Source organism: Eptatretus burgeri, chromosome 1, assembly GCF_056783735.1.
Source record: "Eptatretus burgeri isolate ZD-2024b chromosome 1, Ebu_testis_v1, whole genome shotgun sequence".
NCBI classification, from domain to species: Eukaryota; Metazoa; Chordata; class Myxini; order Myxiniformes; family Myxinidae; genus Eptatretus; species Eptatretus burgeri.
Window position 1 is genome coordinate 95260363 of NC_140961.1, and position 22220 is coordinate 95282582.

Sequence of the window (22220 nt, forward strand, 5' to 3'; positions counted from 1 at the left end):
GGTCACACACCCAACCTGTCCACTAAGTGTCATCCGAATCAGTCCACAACTTTTTGAGATATCTTGTTATATATTGAGATATGGTACAAACATGAGTGTTTCAGTATATTTGTGCCATATCCTGATGCTGTGTGGACTGTGCTTCCCCACTGACCTCTGGTAGCTTGTACATGTTGCTGTATTTGAGCATGGGGAGTAACTGCTGAAATCTATCTGTCTGGGTTCTTCCCTACATAGTCCAGGATGCAGGCAGGCTTCCTATCCGTAAAAAAAGTGGTTGTGCATGTATTTTTACTGCAGAAAAAGGTTCTACGGTAGCTAATGAAATAAATTAATTTGGGTAGACATTTCACTCTTTGGACATTTTCATTCTGGTGGCCATTTTGAAAAAAATGTTAAATTATCATAAATTACCCCCAATAACTCAAAAATACCGCTGTTAAAATGACCATTTTGATGTAATCAGACATTTTTGGGTCAGAAATTATTAATTTTAGGTTACTGTAAAAACCATTCAAAGTTGAATTTTCAAATTCAAAATTCAAATTCTTTTTTTGGGGTCTACCTAAACTATGTTGTGAGGTTGCAGGTCTGTCTTAATATGTATGTGCTCTAAAGTTGTCAAAGTAAATACGCCAAGCAAGCTTAATCACTGATGACTAACTTGACGCCTTATCTTTGCAGATATTCACATCATGGCGTCAAAAGAAGCTTCAATCCCAGCGGTTCTTCTGAAAGTCAGCGAAAGTAGTCCACTCCAGAAGAACAGATGCATCGTGTGTCAAAAAAATAAAAGTACAAAGCTTACCTCAACTGACGGTGGAAAGAAACGGTTACGAGAGGCGGCAGCTTTGAGAAAAGATGATTTATTCAATCGGCTGAAGTTAATCCCAGAAACTGAGAAATTCTATTATCACATGGACAATGACTGTTATAAAAGTTACACTCTTAAGAAGACATTAGATCGAATACGTAGTGCAACCGACGATGGTAATACTAGTGAGGAAGGAGAGAGTGGTACATAAGATCCTAACTCACCAGTTACAAAACGAGCTAGGAGATCATCCTCAACTGCACGTCCATCAGCAAGTGATGTCAGATTATCTAACCAAGAACTTCCTTGCATAGTCTGTGGTTCAATCACAACAACAGAGAAAGGCACAAAAGTAAGGAAGAAGTTCAGGATATGTGAGGAAAAGAGGGCAAACAATTTCTTGGCTGCTGCAGTTTACTATAAAGACACCGTTTTCGAACGGATCACAGATCTAGACAGTGACCAGAAGATCGATAGTAGAACTGGAGAATAATCTCTCAACAGAGGACCGTTTATCTGAACCTGTATCTTGCTCTAAAACAACTGTACTTGTCGACTTCATGTCACAAATACATATGATGAAGATGACAACACAGAAAACATTTGGCCAGTCAATAAAGACCATCTTCCGAAAGGCAGTCTGTATGTTCTACTCAAGAAATCCACATCGTCTTAGACAGTTACTTTGATAAATCAACCAGTCAGAAAGAATCCGAAGGGCATCGTCCTTGGAAAGCATGGACTTGGTATCAATCTGTTCAGAAACACCAGTGCCTGTCCAGTTGGAGAAATTCTGGGCATCGTCAACCAACAAACAGAATCTACAGAGCCTCGCCATCACTGAAGCCAATATGTATTCAGCACAGACTAGTACACCACTTGTCGTGAGTGGGGTTATAGTGAATGGTGAGGTTCTTCCAGCTCAGAGGTTTACAAACGGAGAAGCCCATTCCCTCACGGAACTGAAGAATGAAATTGAGGAAGCAGATTATCGGCTTGTACCACATGTTAACTGGGCAGCTCAGCACAACACTGAGAGGGTTGTCCTGCTTTCGAATGACACAGATGTCATCGCCATCATGCTGCGGTATATTGAGACATTCAAATCTAACGGGCTGTCAGAACTTTGGATACAGTTCGGAACTGGAGAGAAACAACGATTACTACCACTCCATACTCTCCAGAAAAGACTTGGCCCTGATTTAAGTCATGTGTTAGTCAAAGCTCACTTAGCCTCTGGGAATGATGCTCTCAGCAAGATCGGCACGAAGCATGGAGCATTGGCTGCTGATCCGGTGTCATTCCTAACCAACTTTGGCGAGACAGATAACCTTTCTGATTCTGATGTACAGAATCTCGAGAAATATCTTGTTAAGGTCTGGTCAACTAAGGCACAAGTTGACACGTTTAATGAACTTCGATATGAAGACTATCACAAAAACCTAAATAAGTCACTGGCTACTCTTCCACCAACATCCAGTGTCATAGAGGGACATATACAAAGAACATTCCTTGCTGTTCGTGAAGCTGTTACTCTTTTGGACCAGAAAGTTTCCCTTGAGCCTACTGAGTATGGCTGGGAAGAATCTGATGGAGTACTTGTACCATCAAAACACCTTAAACCACATCCAGATGTGCAACTAACTGTTTGCGGCTGTAAACACCGTAAAACCAAACGGTGTAAATGTAGAAAGGCAAACCTCAATTGTTGTGTATTTTGCAAATGTTCTACTTCATGTGATAATACATAAAAGACATTGAAAAGTTCAAGTTGAGAACAAATTCTCTGTAGAGATAACAATACAAATATATCTGTACATAAATAATTCAAGTGAAAATTGTTAAATCAAAATATTGTTGAGTTCTTAAGCACCAGTTTGGTTAAACCATCACATTGCTGAACTGGCGGTGGCCATATTGGAAATTGCATAATGCGAGAGCCTAATCATTTATGCATTCCCTTTGTCCTGCAGCTTGAAAAGGCAAAATATCACTTTATCAGTCCTTTTCATACAATAAAATGTTGAAATTTTGGTGATTTGAGTGTTGGAAACAGCCTTTTTCCAAAATAGCTGCCATCTTGAAAATGTCCCATCGTGCAAATGTCTAACCAAAATAATTTTGACATTTTATGTTCATAGATTGCAAAAACTATTTGAAAATCCCTGCACATCAACTTTTTTGCGACACTCTAGGCTGCATCCAGGGCTAACATCTTTGTTCCTTTCCAATTTCTTTCGAAAAAAAAATCTCCAAAATTTTCCATTTATTTTTTTTTTCTTCACAATTCTCTTCATTCATTCCAATTGTTGCTTTTTCTTTTCTTTTCCTCTGTTTTCCTCTCTTTCTTTATCTATCTCTCTTCGGAGAAGTAAATTATTGCAGAAATTTTTCACACATATGATGTCATGTTCCTCATGGACAGGCGGTTCCATGTGTAAAGCTTCACCTCGATCTGTTCAGCCACTTCAGAGAAGGTTTTTGAAGGTTTATTTTTTTTTCGAAATTTTTCTGTTAGGCTCACTTGGGTGCACCTGGATGGGTTTGAGGGTAGTGGCTGAAAGCCAAATCCTATCCAGGTTCCTCCTGATGACTCCATCTTTCCTCTTTACTTCTTCAGGTTCCTTCTTGGTCTTCAGTTTCATTTAGCCCTCTCAATGGTGAAGAATCACTTTTAAAAAAAATTATCAGATCCGGATCTTCACCAAAATTGAATCGATTCTTCCTCGTCAGACACTCAAAGTGCCCCCCAAATTTCGTCCGAATCCGTCCACAGCTTTTTGAGATGTTGTGCTACATATAATATTTGGTCCGATCTCTCAATGGTGAAGAATCAGTTAAAAAATTATAGGAGCCGGATCTGCATCTTTACTGAAATCTAATCAGTTGTCCTTGTCACACACCCAACCTGCCCACCAAATTTCATCCTCATCTGTTCACAACTTTTTGAGATATCCTGCACACAGAGAGATAAGTAGATGACAAATGGGGTTTTTGAGACATCCATTCAAATGAATGGGGGAAAAGGGGAAAACTTTCTGACTCACGCCCCAAAAGCTCAAAATAGGAGAATGATTTTCTCCCCACCTATCCCCTTCCCTCCCATAAAAGCAAATGTAAAATTGAGACGATGAAAGATTGAGACTGACTGATTAAAGCACTTCTTCCCTTTTATATTTTCATTCCACTCAAAGAGCGAACCAACAAATATTTGCCCATGTTCTCCTTTCGGGAAGAACTTAATTTTCTTATACCAAGAACCAAGTTCCAAGTTATTCTTTGCGAATATACTCGATGGAAATGAATGTTATAAGTGTCATTGTTGAGCAGAAATGAAATGATAAACTTCTCTTAATGCTCTTATTTGACCACCTCCTGAGTCACATATCATTTTGAGATTGTAGTAAATTGTTTTTCCATTGTTCAGTTGATAACCATCAAAGTTTTCAGTCCATTCAAGGGTATTAATTTTTTTTCTTTACATCCTCAAACTTATTTGTAATCAAATTTATCCGCTTATTTGATTTATCGACTTTTGCCCTGGTTATTTCTTCAAAAAGACTTATTTGATATTTCTCACATTCTTCATGTTTCCAATTTAAATACCAAGGCTGATTACATCTCCACACTTTGGTTTGGTTATTGCTTGGTTCTATCATTTATAAATCAGTAAATAGACAGTGGTCGCCTGTTAAAATTCCCAACCTAATATCTTAACATTTATACTTATAACCATAAGGGAGACTATCAATTCCATTCTCTAAAAAAAAAAAAATATATATATATATATATATATATATATATATATATTATCATCAAAAGCTCCAAATGCTTTCTTATTTATCTCTTCTGTATATAATTGATGTTTATAACTTCTTATTGTATTCATTTTTCTGTACACTTCCTTCTTTAAGGTTAAACAGTTGTAATAATGTTTAAAGTTTATTGTTTCCTTGATTATATTTTTCTTTATTCCCTTTAGTTTCTTATCACACCTTTCAATGTTATTATTATCAATATACGTAATAGCATAAGACTTTGATCTCAATCTTATAAATTCACTCATGACCTTCCCCCCCCAATTCATCTTTAAACTTACCAATAACCTTTTTATTCTTTGATGAAAACAACACATCACCTGACTTATAATTACTTGTATCATATATATCAATATTATCAATCATATCCTCATATATATATATATATATATATATATATATATATATATATATATATATATATATATATATATATATATATATATATATATATATATATATACACACACACACACACACATCACTTGTCTTAATTTCTCATATAAAACTATCTGTATCTATATATAACAATGACACATTATCCTTATACTTTGATTTTAAATTATTATAGTAATAGTCATACATTAACGACTTTGACAAGTCAAGAATTGATGTTCCTATATAATAGGTTTATCCATTTCAATATGCTCTTTTTTCAAATGAATAGCACAAAACTTCTCTGAAAATGCCTCCGCTCGCTCAAAACGTGGTCTATTAATGAACTTTAAAGCCTGTTTCCAAGATGTAGCAATTCTTATGTTTTGTCAATTCCTAACATTTTCCAGTCTTTCCAAATACAGCATTATTCATTAATTTAAAAATGTCCTTCTCAAAATCTGTTTTTGCTTCTGTTCTCCTTTTTGTATTAAAATCAATATACTTCTTTAACCAATGACTTTGTTTAAATTTCAAAATCCGATGAATTTTCCTCACTCTCAACCCAGCAGATAAATATTGTCTCAAGTTCCTTTGATGCAAAACATAACTTTCTTTATCATTTAATGCAGTAAGTAGTTTTTCTGGAGATTTACCTTTTATATTAAATGACTGTTGATAATCACTTAACCATTCTTTTCTTGGACTTTCTTTATCAGGGGCATAAGGTAGGTCTTTATGTTTGTGATGAAGTTCTTCTGGATATTTTAAATCAACCTCAAAATAATATCCAACTTCAGCTTCATCCAATTATTTTTGGGAGGAGACAACAATGTCTTGTAAAACTTTTTCATAATGTTTTTCTTTAACCCATTTAAGTTTTCCAAAAGGTAAAGATTGAGACATAGCCCACCCATACAAATTGTTAGCATTATAATACATCAGGTAAGTGTGGTCCTCATTCTTATTATAATCAGGAAGATATTTGTTATTTGCTTTAGCATATCTCTTGGAACATGCTTGAGATATTCCTCCTCTTTTAGCCTTCTCTATCATTAAAAGCACATCTATATCACTGATTAATTCCAAGTTTTGTTTTGTCATTTTTAACATGGAACTCCAAGACAAGCTCAGGGCTGTGTAATAGTGAATGGGGTCTAATCCATAAGAATTTTTTTTATTATGACAGACTGTTATAAAAGTTTCAAACACATCAGCCAACAACAATACCTCAGTTTTAAGATACAAATCATGATATTCTCCAAGATTCCTTATATTAAACTTCTCCCAAACCTTTTCAGCTTGAGTATAATCTCTATCGGAAATATGAGTTTTATTTAACTTGCTATAGAAACTTTCCCTTGAAGGAAGTTGTGTTTCTTTAAACTTCTCAAATTAATCCATATAGTCATAAGGATATATTCCCTTTTGTGATAAGAGATCAATCTCTTCTTGATTTGAGAAATATGATTTAAGATTCGGTAAGTTTTTAATATTTGAAGCTAAGTTAGATAATGGACTTGCCATAAACTTGTATGTGTCAAGAAATCTGATATGGGTTATGGGGGATGTATGAATTGTTTTTGTGAATGAGATGTATTTTTGATCTGTGTTAGGAATGGCAGAAATACCTCCAGATGTCTTTGAAAGTTCATTTATAAATTGATGTGTGTCATAGTGAGCGTTTCGAAGAATTGGGGGGGAATGAGCTGGTCCTCTATATTTTCCAGTAAGATGACAATGATCCCGAACTTTGACCTCTCCCTCAATTTTCTCTTCACAAATATGACAGACACTGTTCTTTCTAAATTCCTTTTTCTCTCCCTTTGTTAATGACATTGGTTTATAGGTTTTAACCAGTATTTATCTTAGTGTTATATTTCCAGTCTTTTTCCAATCATCTTACAAACTCCTCTGAGGTTTCTTCTCCTCTATAAAGTTCTAACTTGTTGTATTCATCACCAACAGATGATTTGAGAAAATAACAGACACCACAAGGAGTATGTTTTTGATATTTATTTGTGTTTGATTTATTTGGATTTGGAGAAACGTTCAAAGGATTGTTGTTATATATTATTCACGATTGCCATTTTCAGGGAAATATCAACACAAGATATTGCATAAATAAAATAATGGATTATCTTGAAATTAAACCTGAACTTAGGATAAAACATAGAGTTTCTGAAAAAGCCAATAAAAAATTAAATGACCTGTTTTCCAAATAGTTAAATGAATGATTTTTTTACCCATTTGGGAAAATAAGATATAATTTAACAACCATAAAAATCTTCCAAATTCATAAAGATGCCTCATAGTTGGTTCAAGCGGATGTGGAAAAACCTGCTTACTTTTAAAGATGCTCTTTACTCCCAACTTTTTAGATTATGATAATTTAATCATTTTCACAAAGTCGAGTTTTCAACCTGAGTATCAACTACCCTCACAAGGTTTTAATGCTGGTCTTCAAAAAGAAGATATAATCAGTTTATTTAAACTTCAAAACAAACAAAATGATTACAACATTGAAGATATAATACAACTATTTTGTGATACACAGAGATTTAAAAAGAAATCAAGGCCGATAACTTGTATTCTTAGTGATAATACGGATGACATACCTTCTCCCCAAGATTTGGATAAATCAAAAAAGAACCTCGTTATCTTTGATGATTGTGTTAATGAGAGGAACCAAACGGTAATGGATAGCGACTGCACAAGAGGAGACATTCTTCTTGTAATTGTATTTATCTTGGTCAATCATACTTTCAACTCCATCGTCGCTCAATAAGGAACAATGCTAATACTTTTATTTTATTCAAGTTCAATTCAATAGATATAAACAATTTTTGGAGAGACAATTGTTCTACATTATGTAGTAAAAAGGAATTTGGGGATTACATGAAGCACACGACTGAAAAATATAAATATATTGTTGTGAAACAAGATGAGATATTAAGGGATATATTTATTATTTTATAAACAGTAACATATATAAATGACAACTATTATTATAAATCTTGTGGGTAAATCTGCTTTTGGAAAAAAACTTTCATAAATCAAGGTTCTTGAATAGTACAAATGAAAATATTGTAAATTTGCTTAAAAAGCACCATGTAGTTCGTATTGTATCAAGAACAACTAGAGCGATAAGACCTGGAGAAGTAGAAGGTGAAGATTATTACTATATTTCAGAAGTGCAACATATGCGATTGAGGAATGAAGGTCAAATATTTGAGGAGGTTTCTCTTGGTACAACAAAATATTCACATTGTAAGAGTGAGTTCAAGAAACTAAAATCTGGTGTTCTTGGGATATGAGAAACGAGTCCAGAAGGAATGAGACAAATTATTAAACATCTGAGTGGTAATGGGGTTAAGATTTTATCATTCCGTTTTGATGTTGTGAAGAAACTCAATGCAAACGTATGAAAAGCAGAGATAAAAGTGTCAGTGAAGAAGAAATTATAACTCGTATTTATGTTCATAAAGAATTTGATGAAATAATTAAAGAAAAGGATCGATTTGAACACATCTACTTTAATGATGAAAAAAAGGAAAATTTCCCTGTTGACCTTTATAATTCAGTGAATGATATTTTCCAATAAATAAATGGATGCAAAAGAAAGAGCAAGAGTATTTAAGGAGCATCAAGAGTTGGTTTCAAAAGTTGTAAAACAACAGGAAGACATAAAGAAGAAATGCAGACAAAAACTAACGGGTGAAGAAGTATTTGAAAGAAAACAAGAGAAATTTTTTAAACCACTTTTTAAAACTTCCCCAAAAAAATTATAGATGCTTCCACAGTTCCCACAATAGAATACTGTATACCACTAAAAAAACTTCAAATGTAAAAAGATTTCAGTCAAATGACTGAGGAAGAATTAGAGCATGCAGGAGAATTAGAATATGATGATGGATTATTTCAACAACTGGAAGAGATTAATCAACCCCCTGATGATATTGTGAATGCTCTTCAAAACAATGAATATTCAGCGGATTCAAAAACCAAAAGCAGGACTCATTCCAACAGAACAACCAGCAATATTTCATCTTGTTCAAGAAAAGGGATTGATATTTAATGGTGAATTAAGGTTCTTGAGTTCTGCTCAACCCCATGTTAAACTAACTCCGAGATAAATGTTTCTTCTCACAAAAGATGGAAAACAAGGTTCAACTGTGAGGGATGAATCAAAGTATTTTGATAAACCATTGGATATGAAAAATAAGGATGCTAGAGTATATATTGATCTGCTGGACTCTCTTAATTATAGGGTTAGTCTTTCGAGTAAAAGTAGGAAGAATGAGGAGAAACACATTATTCAGGCTTTAAGTAGCCTTGGTTCAGGTGTTAGTTTTCTTCCAAATGACCCATCACAATTAGTTAATAGACTGTTATTGCTGTTAGGTCGTAAGAAGGCTGGAAATAACAATTGTTTTAATGAAAAATCAGTCATTTTGACCAGTTGATGAACATGAAAATAATTAATAAATGTCAATGCAAAGACATTTTATCCCATATTAAATAAGACAAGTGTGTGCCCGTACGTGCATGGCCGTACGTGCAAAAAATAATAATAAAAAAACTTTCAAACCGCGTGCCAGAAACAACAACCACACAGGCCGTTCCTTCACTCTCGCATGCCCGTACGTGTGTGGCCATACGTGTTGGCCGTACGTGCAAAAAAAACCTTTCAAACAACCACACAGTCCGTTCCTTCACTCTCAAAAACGACGACTGGATTGGGGCATTGTGTTTATCTACAATCTTTCTATAAGATAGACGGTAAGTATAAGATAGATAAGATAGTATAGACAGATAGGATAGTAAGATAGTATAAGATACAATCGAGACAGTAAGTCGTCATTATCCGGAAGTCCGGAAGTTAAGTCCTCACTGTCCGGAAGTTCACATATTGCAGTTATGATTATTCGCAATTTAGTTTTAATGGCCAATTATTCAATTAGCACAAACGTATTTTGCCTTTACAGGCTGTTCCTTCGCTCTCGCGTGCCCGTACGTGCGCACCCATACGTGTGTGGTCGTATGTGCGTGGCCGTACGTGCAAAAAAAATAATAAAAAAAAATCTTTCAAACCGCCTGCCAGAAACAACAACTACACAGGCCGTTCCTTCGCTCTCGCGTGCCCTACGTGCATGCCCATACGTGTGTGGCCGTACGTGCGTGGCCGTACGTGCATGGCCTTACATGCCAAAAAACTTTCAAACCACGTGCCAGAAACAAGAACCACACAGGCCATTCCTTCACTCTCGCATGCCCGTACATGCGTGGCCATACGTGTTGGCCATACGTGCAAGAAAAAAAATTAAAAAATAAACATAAGAAACATGAAACATAAGACCATAAGATGAAACATAAAAAAAATGAAACATAAGACCATGAAACTAAAAAGGAAGATCCGTTCCTTTGCTGTCGTAAATGACGACTGGATTGGGGCATTGCGTTTATCTACAATCTATCTATAAGATAGACAGTAAGTATAAGATAGATAAGATAATATAGATAGATAGGATAGTAAGATAGTATAAGATACAATCGAGACAGTAAGTAGTCACTATCTGGAAGTTCGCATATCGCAGTTACGATTATTCGCAATTTAGTTTTAATGGCCAATTATTCAATTAGCGCAAACGTATTTTGCCTTTACAGGCTGTTCCTTCGCTCTCGCGTGCCCGTATGTGCAAAAAAAAAAAAAAAAAATTCAAACCGAGTGCCAGAAACAACAACCACACAGTCCGTTCCTTCGCTCTCGTAGACAACGACTGGATTGGGGCATTGTGTTTATCTATAAATGCGCATAAGAAATCGAGAAATTATTAGAATACAGAAAGTCATCACTATCCGGAAGTCCGTACGTTGTAACCCGTAATGGGGAATGCGCCCTTTCCCCATTGGCCATGCCTACGCAGCACGTGTCCTGTCATTGGTTTGGTAAATAAATGGCCATAACTTGGGAACCACTTGTCCGATTAATATCAAACCTTGAAAAGGCACATAATCAGGTCCCCAGCAATATACCTGGCAAGTTTCAATTAGATTGGACCAGTGGTTGTCAAGAAACAGTGGTCACAGACACACACACACACACACACACACACACACACACACACACACACACACACACACACACACACACACACACACATATTGCTGGAATTATAGATAGATGAGAAGCACAATCGTTAGTTTTAATTTCACAACAAGTGACCACACATCTTCATTTCCAGACCCACTACAACTTGACGCAACAAAATAATATGAGGAGTCTTTATTGTCTCTGGAAACTTACAACACCTTGTTTAATAGAACCGAGAAAAATGACAAGTTTAGTTATAATCCGGGAAGTGGATACAAAACGATAACAGTTTCACCCGGAGCATATATGAGATTTCTCAAATATCTTCCGAAATTGCTCATCTTATGAAAGAACAGGGTGATGAACCAAAAAATATTGTAATAGATATTCAAAAACATACTTCAAAATCAACGATTAAAATTAAAAATAACCACAAGGTTGATTTCACAATTGATAATTAATTTCGAGAGTTATTGGGTTTCTCCTCAAAAAAGATTGAAACTAATGGGACGTTTTACAGTGATAATGTCATTCAAATATCCTCAGGAATAAATTCGGAATTAATTCACTGTGATTTGATTGATGGTGATTATAATGATGGAATAAGAACAAATACAATATTTTCATTCAGCGCATACTCAACCCCAATTGGTCATAAATTCAATATGGAACCCAAAAATCTGATTTATCTACCTGTGTCAGGAAAAACCATACACAGAGTAAATTTTAGGATAACTGACCAAGATAATCGTCTGATTTCTTTTTATGGAGAAATTATATCCATCAGAATTCACCTACGTGAAGTTTTTCCAATAAATAAATAAGATGGTTATTGTGAGGAAACACGAGTTGGGAAAATATAAAATAATTACAGGGGATGTAATAATTATGGATGGAAAGGATGTTCCTTTCCCCATACTACAAGGGTGAAGGTATGTATCTTGGCAGAGGATACTATAAACCTAAGAGACAAAGGGGTGTTGGACATAATTTTTAAAGGGGAAACATGTAGGGTGAGACACGAGGGGATGACGAAAAAATTAAAAGCGGTGACGGAGACGCAGAAAATAAAAGAGACGAAAAGCCAGGAATTTACGGAAATAATAAACGAGGTGACGGAGACGCAAAAATCAAAAGAGGGGGACGAATTGCATGAAACTAAAGAGGAGTACACACAGGTAGTAATAGGAGGGGACAATGAGGTTGAGCATGGGGAATGTTTTGTGACCCGGTGCGAGCATCAGAGTAGCCTCCCTCAGGAACAGAGGGAGAGGATAAGCTCCCTCGAAGTAGACTGCGACCAGGTGAGTCCAGTGAAGCCAAGCGAGGTCGAGCAGGTCCATGCAGAGTTTGGGGGGGGGGGGGTAGAGACCCCAGGACCCCTCGAGTTAACACGAATCCCCAATGTGATTGTCCTTGAGTGCTTGTTGAGGTGTGCGAATGGTGTGAGTGTCATGGCATGCATGAATGCGTGCATGGAAATGGACGACGGATGGATTCGGGTGGGAGACGGGAATGGTGAGGCTGGTAGGCCACACGAAGTTGTTTTGGTGACCGCGCCGGATCCGCGGGATGCTGCGTGCGAGATCCGTTCCGTGTTTTGCAAATGGCCCAAGCACGCACATTTGCACGATCGGAAGCTGGCGCTGAAACGTCTCGTGCGTGGCACGAAACCGGCATGTGCACAGTTAAAAGGATGGTTGTGTGAATTTGGAAAGCACGGGTCCCCATGCCAGCGCGTGTGCGGGGCATCATGTGCTGCACGCTACGTGTTCTGTTCGCGGAACGCACGGAGCGAGTCCCCGGGACGACACGCTCGGGCGGGCCTGCACGACAAGCCGCGCAGGTTCCGTGAGCAAGTGACGTCACCGGGGATCTCCCAGCGCGGGCTGCGGGTGAGTGGCGCACGTTGGCTCGCATGGTGGACCCCTCGAAAGCGAGCATTGATTGCGATGCGCAGGGCGACGACAAGGCCTTGATTATCGGCCAATGGAAGGGGACGTGTGAGTCGGAAACCGCCGCCCTGGCGATGCGAAGAAGGCTCGTGGAGCCTCGCCCCGAGTAAACGATACCCCCGGCCAGGATGTGGCAAGCATCCTCGCCTGGGCAAAGGAGCATTAGTAAGCGGGAAGGGTTTAGTGTTAGCTAGACCGGCCTCATGGGGGCAAGAACAGTTAGTGGGATTTTAGGCTCGATTTAGAAATAGATTTTTGAAGACACGGACGGACATGGAATGTGTAGTGGGGACGTAGCTTAGTGAAAGAAGAAAATGGAACGTGCACGAGTTTAAAGGATGACGAGGGGCATAAGCTAGTTAGTGGGGGCATAGCTGGTGAATTCAATTCACCACACCACCAGTGTGGTGAATTGAAAAAAAAAAGTTAAAAATGTACAATGAATGAATGTGAGACAGCGAGCCTGAGTGTGTCAGTGGAGTGAATGTGAAATGCATGGTGCAAATCAATGATTGGGGGGAGGAGTGAATCCCACCCAAGGGAACCTGGGGTCAGTGTAATGTTAGTTAGTGGGTTAGTTAAATTTACCAAAAGGAGGTCGTTTTGTTGTTTGTGTTTAGAGAAGGCACGTAACCTTTTTGAAGGGTGCAGGAGTCCATTCAACGGCTAGGAGCGTGGCTGTAGAAAGGTTAGTATTGAGTAAAGGGCACTCCGGGCACCGGACGAGTCGGCCAGAGTCGGCCATTGGTCTGAGGGACCAGGATAGTGTAGTGGGCAGGAGCGGCCCATCAGAAACGGGACCCGTAGCGCCAAAATGCCATGTGGGCATCGACGGGGAGTAGCGAGAGGGCACTCCTCGCGTTCATACGGAGCAAGTAGGCTTGGAGACAGCCTCAGGGCCCGGGGCTGCCGTAGTGTGAGTCCGGCAGAGGGAAAATTCCTACCAGTTGAGCAACGCTGCCCAGCCACGAAATTGTGCAAGGGCACAAGAGAAAATTTGAGGGCCAGGCCCAAATTTATAATGGACACCAACACAGGCGACGGGAATCATGGTTATTAGAACCGATAGTTTAAAGAGACAGGCGTTTTGAAAAGCCCTGGAGATAGTTTAAAGTGTAATAAAGGATAGGACAGATAGTAAATGTGTACCCCTTTGCACTATCCATCCCTTCGCTCTCCGTAGGCCGCTGGACTCACTGTGGGAAGATTGCTGAACTCTGGGGAGGTTATTCTGAGGCTCCATTGGGCCTCGAGACAGGTTCACTTGTCTCTTCCTTAGTCCCCTCCAAAAAGGATCATAGGGGTTGGGAGTAGACGGACAGGATAGGTTAGCCGGAAAAAGAGAGTAGGACGGTTTGGGACAAGCAATTATTTATAATTATATTATATTATTAAAAAATTAAAAGGGGCTAAGTTTTGTTGTTTTCTTGTTGCAAACTAAGGGAGTGGGTATGGACAAGGACAGGCAAAGGTGATAGGTTGGGGGGGGGGGAGACAGTTGGTTAGGTCCGAGCCCGTTTCCGGACCGGCCGGCATCACCGCACTTCCTCCACAACCTCACAGGACCAGACCAGAGGCCGGCCAGCTTTGAGTGCCGACCTGTGTTGTGCTGCAGCTGCTGGTCCGCGTTTGCCATGCCTTGCATTTGCCATGCCTTGTTTGCCTGCCTTTGCCTTGACCCCATGCCTGCTTCGCCCTTGTTGCATTGCCCCTGTGTCACCACCTCAACCATGTGCGCCAGGACCATCCATCTCCAGTGTTTTGCAAGGACCGCCCTGCAGGCAGCCACACCACAGGGACTGCATTGTGCAGCCCATGCATTGTTGTTTTTTCTGCATCCATCCATTCTCCTGTGCCAGAGACTCCATTCAAGCCACAAACTGTTGACTTTGTTGTGCCTTCCTTCCACAGATAACAGGTCCTGGGCAATGGTTAGTTTAAATATTAGAAATTGTAAATAAGTTGTAACCCACCTGTGTGTCCGTCCAGCACAGGCAATTTAGTTAAGTTTTCTGTGTGAGTCTGATAGTTTAGTTACGCAGCGCACTAGGTTATTTATTTTTGGGACATGTATGCAAATATCGCACTCAGGGATCCGTATGTAAAACGTACGAGGGGAAAAACCTACACCTGCATGGCACACAAAAACTTACGACTCGGGACGAGTCTATAGTAAGGGGGGGGGGTAGTGTTACGGATCTGGAAGCCTCTTGCACACAGAGTTAGCAGTCCCAAAGTTTAGTTATTTCGTTAAGTATATGTGTATAGTTAGAATCCATCCCCTGTGTCTAACGAGAATTTTGTGCTTGCGCTGCGAATTATTTTTTAGTTAGAAGCAACATCCTCCTTCCCTCCTGTCACCATCGGCCTTCCTCACGCGCATGTGTGCCGAGCACAGACGTGAGCGGGGCTTCCATCACCTCAGATCGGAACCCCACTCCAAAAAGGGCATGGCGTGTTTCCTCTGCCCAATGAGCCAAGGGCGAGCATCGCACGCACGCTCCAGCCAATGAAAAGCCAGAACACCCAGAAATAAGAAGGGTGGTGAGCAGTCCGTTTCTGTGGCTTGGTCTTGGTCGTGGTTTAAGCGGTCTTGGTCGTGGTTCAAGTGGTCTTGGTCGTGGTTCAAGTGGTCTTGGTCTTGGTGGTTGCGCGGTTGGTCGAGTGAGAAGGGTTCATGTCTGGGCTCGTCGCCATTGCTCCTGTTTTGCCCCACGTTGGGCGCCGTATCCTCATTGCCGAGTCTGGAGTCTCTGCTGCTCGCCATCCAAGCTCCCACGGACCACGGGTCCCACACGTGCAGTCGTGGGCCGAACCACACGAGGCGGCCAGGTACCGACAGGTCCCCAGCTCGCCTTTCCCTCCTGGGCTGAGGGGCCGAATAAAGACCCGACGGGGTCCATTTCTTGTGTGTGCGTGCGTGCGTGCGTGGCATCAGTCTGTTAAGTAGGAATTGTACAAGTGTTGATTGCCCATTGTACATTGCATTTTACTCGTGATCAAGTCTGCTCTGTGTCTCCCTCCCTTATAAATAAACCCTCTTGTTAAATGTTCCAGTTCGTTGCCTGTCATTTCTACCATTGACCCAGCATGGTGCGGGTTTGAGAAATAGCGAGGCCATTTGGGCTGTAAGTTCTCATTGGGACCGGCACGGCTCTGGTCACTCCCGCTCGGTATGCCAGACCCGAGTCGGTACATGCGACTCAGTTCGGACAGAGTCGGCCGAGGATGTGGTTTCCCTGGGAGCTAGACGGCGTGAGTACATAGATAGATTGGAATAGACAAGTGGACCCTACCTCACGCCATCGAAAATTGGCGACCACGGTCCTTTAAGTGGCCCGTCGACTCCTTAGTTATCCGGGGTGACGACCTTTCAATTCCGGTGTTCAGTCTGGCGTTCGTCCTCGCTACTGAACCCGACACCACAACAGTATTACGTGTCATCATATTAATCTGTCATATATTTCTGATACATAAATGACAGCAAGACGACTTCAAGAAAATTATAATTTTTGCATTCAAGGATACCTACAAGAAAAGGATGTTCGATTTTACATTCCTTATGAATTGGAACATAGAGACGGGCAATTTTCAATTAAGAACTGGCTTTATACTGATGTTAAAAATAAACCCACAAATAGAGATTTGATTAAAATATTCAATAAAAATGAACTTCTAAAGGTGATGAAATATAAAACTCTTTTAGAAATCATCAACAAATCTTCTTGGTTTCCGATTATGAGAAAAATAATTGTGGATTCAAGAGTATCGCAGAATCCAGAAGAATATATGTATGATATTCTATGGGGTGAAAGTGGTTCAAGGATAGTAAGGAATGAGGAAGGACTTGAAGAAACTGAGAAGAGAGAGAAGGAGGAGAGGGAGAAGAGAGAGAGAGGGGGAGGAGAGGGAGAGGGAGGAAAGAGAGAATAAATAAATATAACAATATGGAAATCAGTGAGATTATAAAAAGATCAAAAGGTATTATAGAAAATAAATCAATCTCAACACACCGAGGAGGAAAACAAAGAATTGGCAAGTCTATTAGAAATATATGCGTCAAGACTATTAACATCGGTTTCAGGGAGAAGATTTAAACGAGGAAGTGAAGATGAAGAAGAGAAATGAGGAAAAGATTTTATTATTGATGATGTTGGTGTAATTGACTTTAAAGTTTTACATTTTTTTTCTTAAATAAATGGAGGAGAGAGTGAAGACATTTTTAAGGATTCTTTCTGTTTTAAAAATTAAGATTCAAATGTGCATGTTGGAAACTAAAAAGTTTTCGCACTCTGTCGGAATTTTTCACATAAATAAATGAGTTATTGTCTAAAATGTAAAAAAGAAAACCAAGAGTAAAAATATCTCGTATAATATAAAATAATATAATAGGGTTGAGTGTGTGGCTCAAAAAGAGTGAATTCACAAACACAAACAAGGGGGAGATATACGAAAGTTATCAGGAAGTAAATTTACAACAACTGGAATACCAGGGGAATTACATCTACCAGGGTATTCTTTCTGTGGTCCAGGAACAAACTTGAATAAAAGATTAGATGAGGCTGACAATCCTAAACAGTGGAGCAAACCTATCAATAGGGTTGATGAAGTGTGCATGAGGCACTATATTGATTACGAGAATAACATGACGTTGGAAGAAAAACATGAAGTCGATAGAGAAATGTTGTACAATTTGTCTCTGATACAAAATCCAACCTTGAGAGAAAACGTTGATAGGTTCATCGTTAAGAAGATGATCAGTGCTAAATTGAAACTTGGGCTTGGATATTCAAAAAAACTTATAGGCTCTAATGATGTCATTAAGATTGAAGAGCAATTAGCTGATGAATTACATAAACCAATAATCACAAAGTTTCATCGAAGGAAAGTTTATTCCAAGGAAGTTGATTATATCTGGTCCGCTGATTTAATTGAACTCAATTATGATAAGGGGTACAAGTATGCTTTAACCGTTATTGATTTGAGGAGTAGATATGCGTGGGTTGTTCCTTTGAAAAACAAAACAGGTTTTTCTTATGTTATGTACTCTTATGTGCCCATAATACTCTTATGTTAGCTTTCCAACAGATATTCAATAAAAGCAAGAGAAAACCGAAAGCAATTGTGGACTGATGAGGGTACAGAGTTCTACAACAAAACATTTATGAATTCTCTTTAAAATAACAACTTTACATGAAACAGCACCTTTAATGAAGGAAAAGCGGTTGTTATTGAGCGTTTGACTCGCACTTTAAAAGAGAGACTATATAAAAAAAATCACTCAACTCGGTTCTCAACAATGGTTGTCTTTAATTCAGGACATTGTAGATAAGTAGAACGACACGATTCATACCTCAACGAAAACGAAGCCATCAGAAACATTTACAAAATTAAAATATGAAAAAGAGATTAATGTCAGAAAGCCTAACTTCAAAGTTGGTGATATAGTAAGAATATACAGGTGGAAATCTCATTTTGTAAAAGGTTATACCAAGCAATGGACAAATGAACATTTTTAAATTGTTGATGTCGTTGGTTCAGTTCCTTGGACAATCTGGTGATTTGTGATTTATTTTGTGATTCATACAAATTATGTGATTTAAAGCAGGAAGAGATTTTAGGTTCATTTTATTCACAGGAATTACAAAAGACAAAGATAAATTTAAAACAATTTTTTTAACTCCGCCCCTTTTTGACTCTGCCCACATAAGCCACATCCACGCAACCTCACTCACAAAAGCCACATCCACACAAGCCCGACCCACATAAGCCACATCCATGCAAACCCCACCCACAAAAGCCACATCCACATCCATCATATCCACATAATTCGTGATTAGTTTATTAGTTCACTCTCACACACACTCACACACACACACACACACGTTTATTTAATTTAAAAAAATTGCTCCATCCACACAAACCACATCCACACAAGCCCCACCCACCCACATAAGCCCCCCCCACACAAGCCCCACCCCCCTTTGACCCACCATCCCCCTCATCCCACCCCCATGCTTCCCCACACACACGGGAAGAGGAGGAGAGAGGGATGAGGGGGGCTGGTGGGTCGTTGGGGGAGCACACCTACCCCCCAAACCTAACCCTCCCCAAACCCCCCCTCCCCTTTATTCTTTTATTGTTATTCAAAATCAGATAATTTTAAGGAAAGCATTTATAATTAAACAAAAGTAATAACATTAACAAAATCTTCTTTCACAGCAGTCTAATGGTTTGTTTTGGTTTTGAAACTCGATCAACATATTCTGTTCAAAACAAAGAGTGAAGAACAATTAGGGTATATAAAGATGATTACATTATGATATTAATAAAATAATAAATAAATCATTTACCTCCAGAAGATAGAGTCATGTCAGATTGCTCCAGAAGATTAAGTAGTGCGTTCGGTTCATCTCGACAGGTGTTTAAACTGAAATAATAATAATAATAACAACAATGAGTCACACACACACACACACACACACACACACACACACACACACACACACACACACACACACACACACACACACACACACACACACACACATAATTTCTCACCTTTGACTCGACTCATTCAAGATCAGAGGACGTGAGAGAACTTCTTGCCAGCCAACAAAAATGTCATTCAATCCTCTTCTGAACAATTGAATGTCTTCAAGGAAATCATTCATTTTTAGCCACTCATAGTGTTATTCAAAGGCCTCCTGTTCTCGATCAGTTATCAACGATGTTCTTATCAACCTGTTAGAAAAAGACACAATTATTATTGGTTGTATCATGATTTAATTCTGCATAAAACAGCAAATAATGAATTGGGTTAAGGATCTCACCTGTCATCTTGTGAAAACGATTGATCCGCAAGGTCGGAGAAATTATCTGCACAATCCATTCTCTAAATAAAACACAGTCGGCACACAAGTTGGTTTAAATAAGCAACTTGATGATGAAATTGGAGATTTCACAAAAATGGTTTTTTTTCAGGGTGTGTCCCACATAGGAAATGACTTCGGAATTTTTTGGGCTTGGTTCAGGCGAGCCAGCTTGGCTGAATCCAGACTGACTCATTTTAACACAAAAATGAAACAGCTTGCTTTGAATGAATTTGAGAAAACCTACGTTTAAAAGCTCTTTAAACTTCCCTTTCTTTCGTGCTTGAAGAGATAAAGTGAATATACTCGATGGAAATGAATGTTATAAGAAAATCAAGTTATTACCTAAAGTAGAACATGGTCAAATATTCGTTGGTTCGCTCTTTGAGTGGAATGGAAATATGAAAGGGAAGAAGTGCTTTAATCAGTAAGTCTCAATTTTACATTTGCTTGTGTGGGAGGGAAGGGGATAGGTGGGGAGAAAATCAGTCTCAATTTTACATTTGCTTGTGTGGGAGGGAAGGGGATAGGTGGGGAGAAAATCAGTCTCAATTTTACATTTGCTTGTGTGGGAGGGAAGGGGATAGGTGGGGAGAAAATCAGTCTCCTATTTTGGGCTTTTGGGGCTTGAGTCAGAAAGTTTTTCCTTTTTTCCCCATTCATTTGAAATGATGTCCCAGAAACCCCATTTATCAACTACTGAGATAAACAGACAGAGGGGTGAAAACATAACCCCCTTCACCTTCAGTGGCAGAGGTAATTATGCGATTTCTAGAAGGATGTTTATAAACGAAAAAAAAAAATTCCAAAGTTAATCATTACCACAGTCAGTGCTTTTCTTTTTTGATGCATTTGTGCCAAAATAAGTTCCATCTCTGTTTCATGCTGCTGGTTTATCCAAACCAGGCTTTCTTGATGTTGATCTTTAAGCTGCTGGATCTCTTTAGCAGCCACCGATCTCTGTGCCTTGGACTCTTGTGCTTGATTTTCTCGCAAGCTCTTCTCCTCCTCATAAAGCGTTTCCAAGGTCTGCAGGATACCCAAAGAACACCACAACACTTGAACAGCTTACTAAAGTTGATCTTGTTTTGGATCATATTTGTCAAGATATTTCAAAAGTCTGTTACTTCTTCAACAATTTAACACAATTGACCATTGAATAAATGTACTTTAACTTCTTAATATGTGACCAGCTTTGGCCAAAAAGTTCACTAGTTCTCTCTCAGAGGTAGCATGCTTGCCAGTGAACTGTCCAATGTGGATTTGATTACCATTTGGGGTTAACTCAAGAAACTAAAAAATTCCATTCTGGTAAAATGCCAGCAGGAACTTCTGTATCGAGGAAAAAAAGCTGTCTTTCAGATGGGAACATAAAACCAGCTTTATATTTACATTTAGGTTGGAGACGATACATTTCCAAAAACAAAAATCCATTGCATACTGGTATCTTAGCTTAATTCGCTGATTGGGGTTTTTATTTTTTTTTGTTTGGCATCTTAGGTTCATGGAAGAGCTGCCACAAACAAATCATACACACATATGCTGTCAGAAATGAGAAAATGCAAGAATTTGACATGAGACAAACAAGTTACTTCCTAGAGCACTCTTTCTACTGGTAATACTATCTCATGGCATCACTTTTCCCTTTGCAGTCAGAAGGGCATTTTTAAGAAGATATCCCCCCACACACACACACACACACACACACACACACACACACACACACACACACACACACACACACACACACACACACACACACACACACACACACACACACACACACACACACACACACACACACACACACGACTCAAACCTAAGGAGTTTATCCATGCTCTAGCCTCTAAATGCTGAGTGTCAAGCGTGGAAGCAGTACATGCCATTTTAAAAGACTTTGGTATGACTTGACCAGAGTCAAGATCAACCCAATGACGCATCAGATTCAAAGCAGATGTTCCAATAGAACCGAGTTTGGTAAATTAGCACTCCCTACACAAAGGGTTGAGATGACTGGGACAGTGAGTAAGAATTGAGCACTTCTCATCCTAAGATGTCTCATTTTGTCAGCATCTCCAACAGCCTCTCGTAAGAACTAGAGACATCAGAGAACATGATACCCCAAACAGTGTTCAGGTACGTACTTCAATTTTAATAAAATAGTGATTTTAAAGATCCTGAGAAAAACTCCAGAAGTTTACCACGACTGAAGCAGTCTTGTACATCACCCTTATACACTGTAATAGGAGATGGAAGCTTTAATGATCACCATAGAACACAGCGCCAATCGGC

At 39.0% G+C, this 22220-nt stretch overlaps 1 protein-coding gene across 3 annotated transcripts in view; it reads right to left on the reverse strand.

Moving 5' to 3' along the window:
• Positions 1-22220, reverse strand: part of LOC147034991 (protein FAM184A-like) — a 142720-nt gene that overhangs the window by 94462 nt on the left and 26038 nt on the right. For 2 of the 3 annotated variants that reach the window (XM_085892130.1, XM_085892138.1), the window contains exon 6: positions 20751-20957. The exons of the other annotated variant lie outside the window; for it this stretch is intronic. In XM_085892130.1, coding sequence (XP_085748256.1) covers positions 20751-20957 — 207 coding nt within the window. The remainder of the gene's footprint in view (positions 1-20750; positions 20958-22220) is intronic. 3 annotated transcript variants of the gene reach the window in all.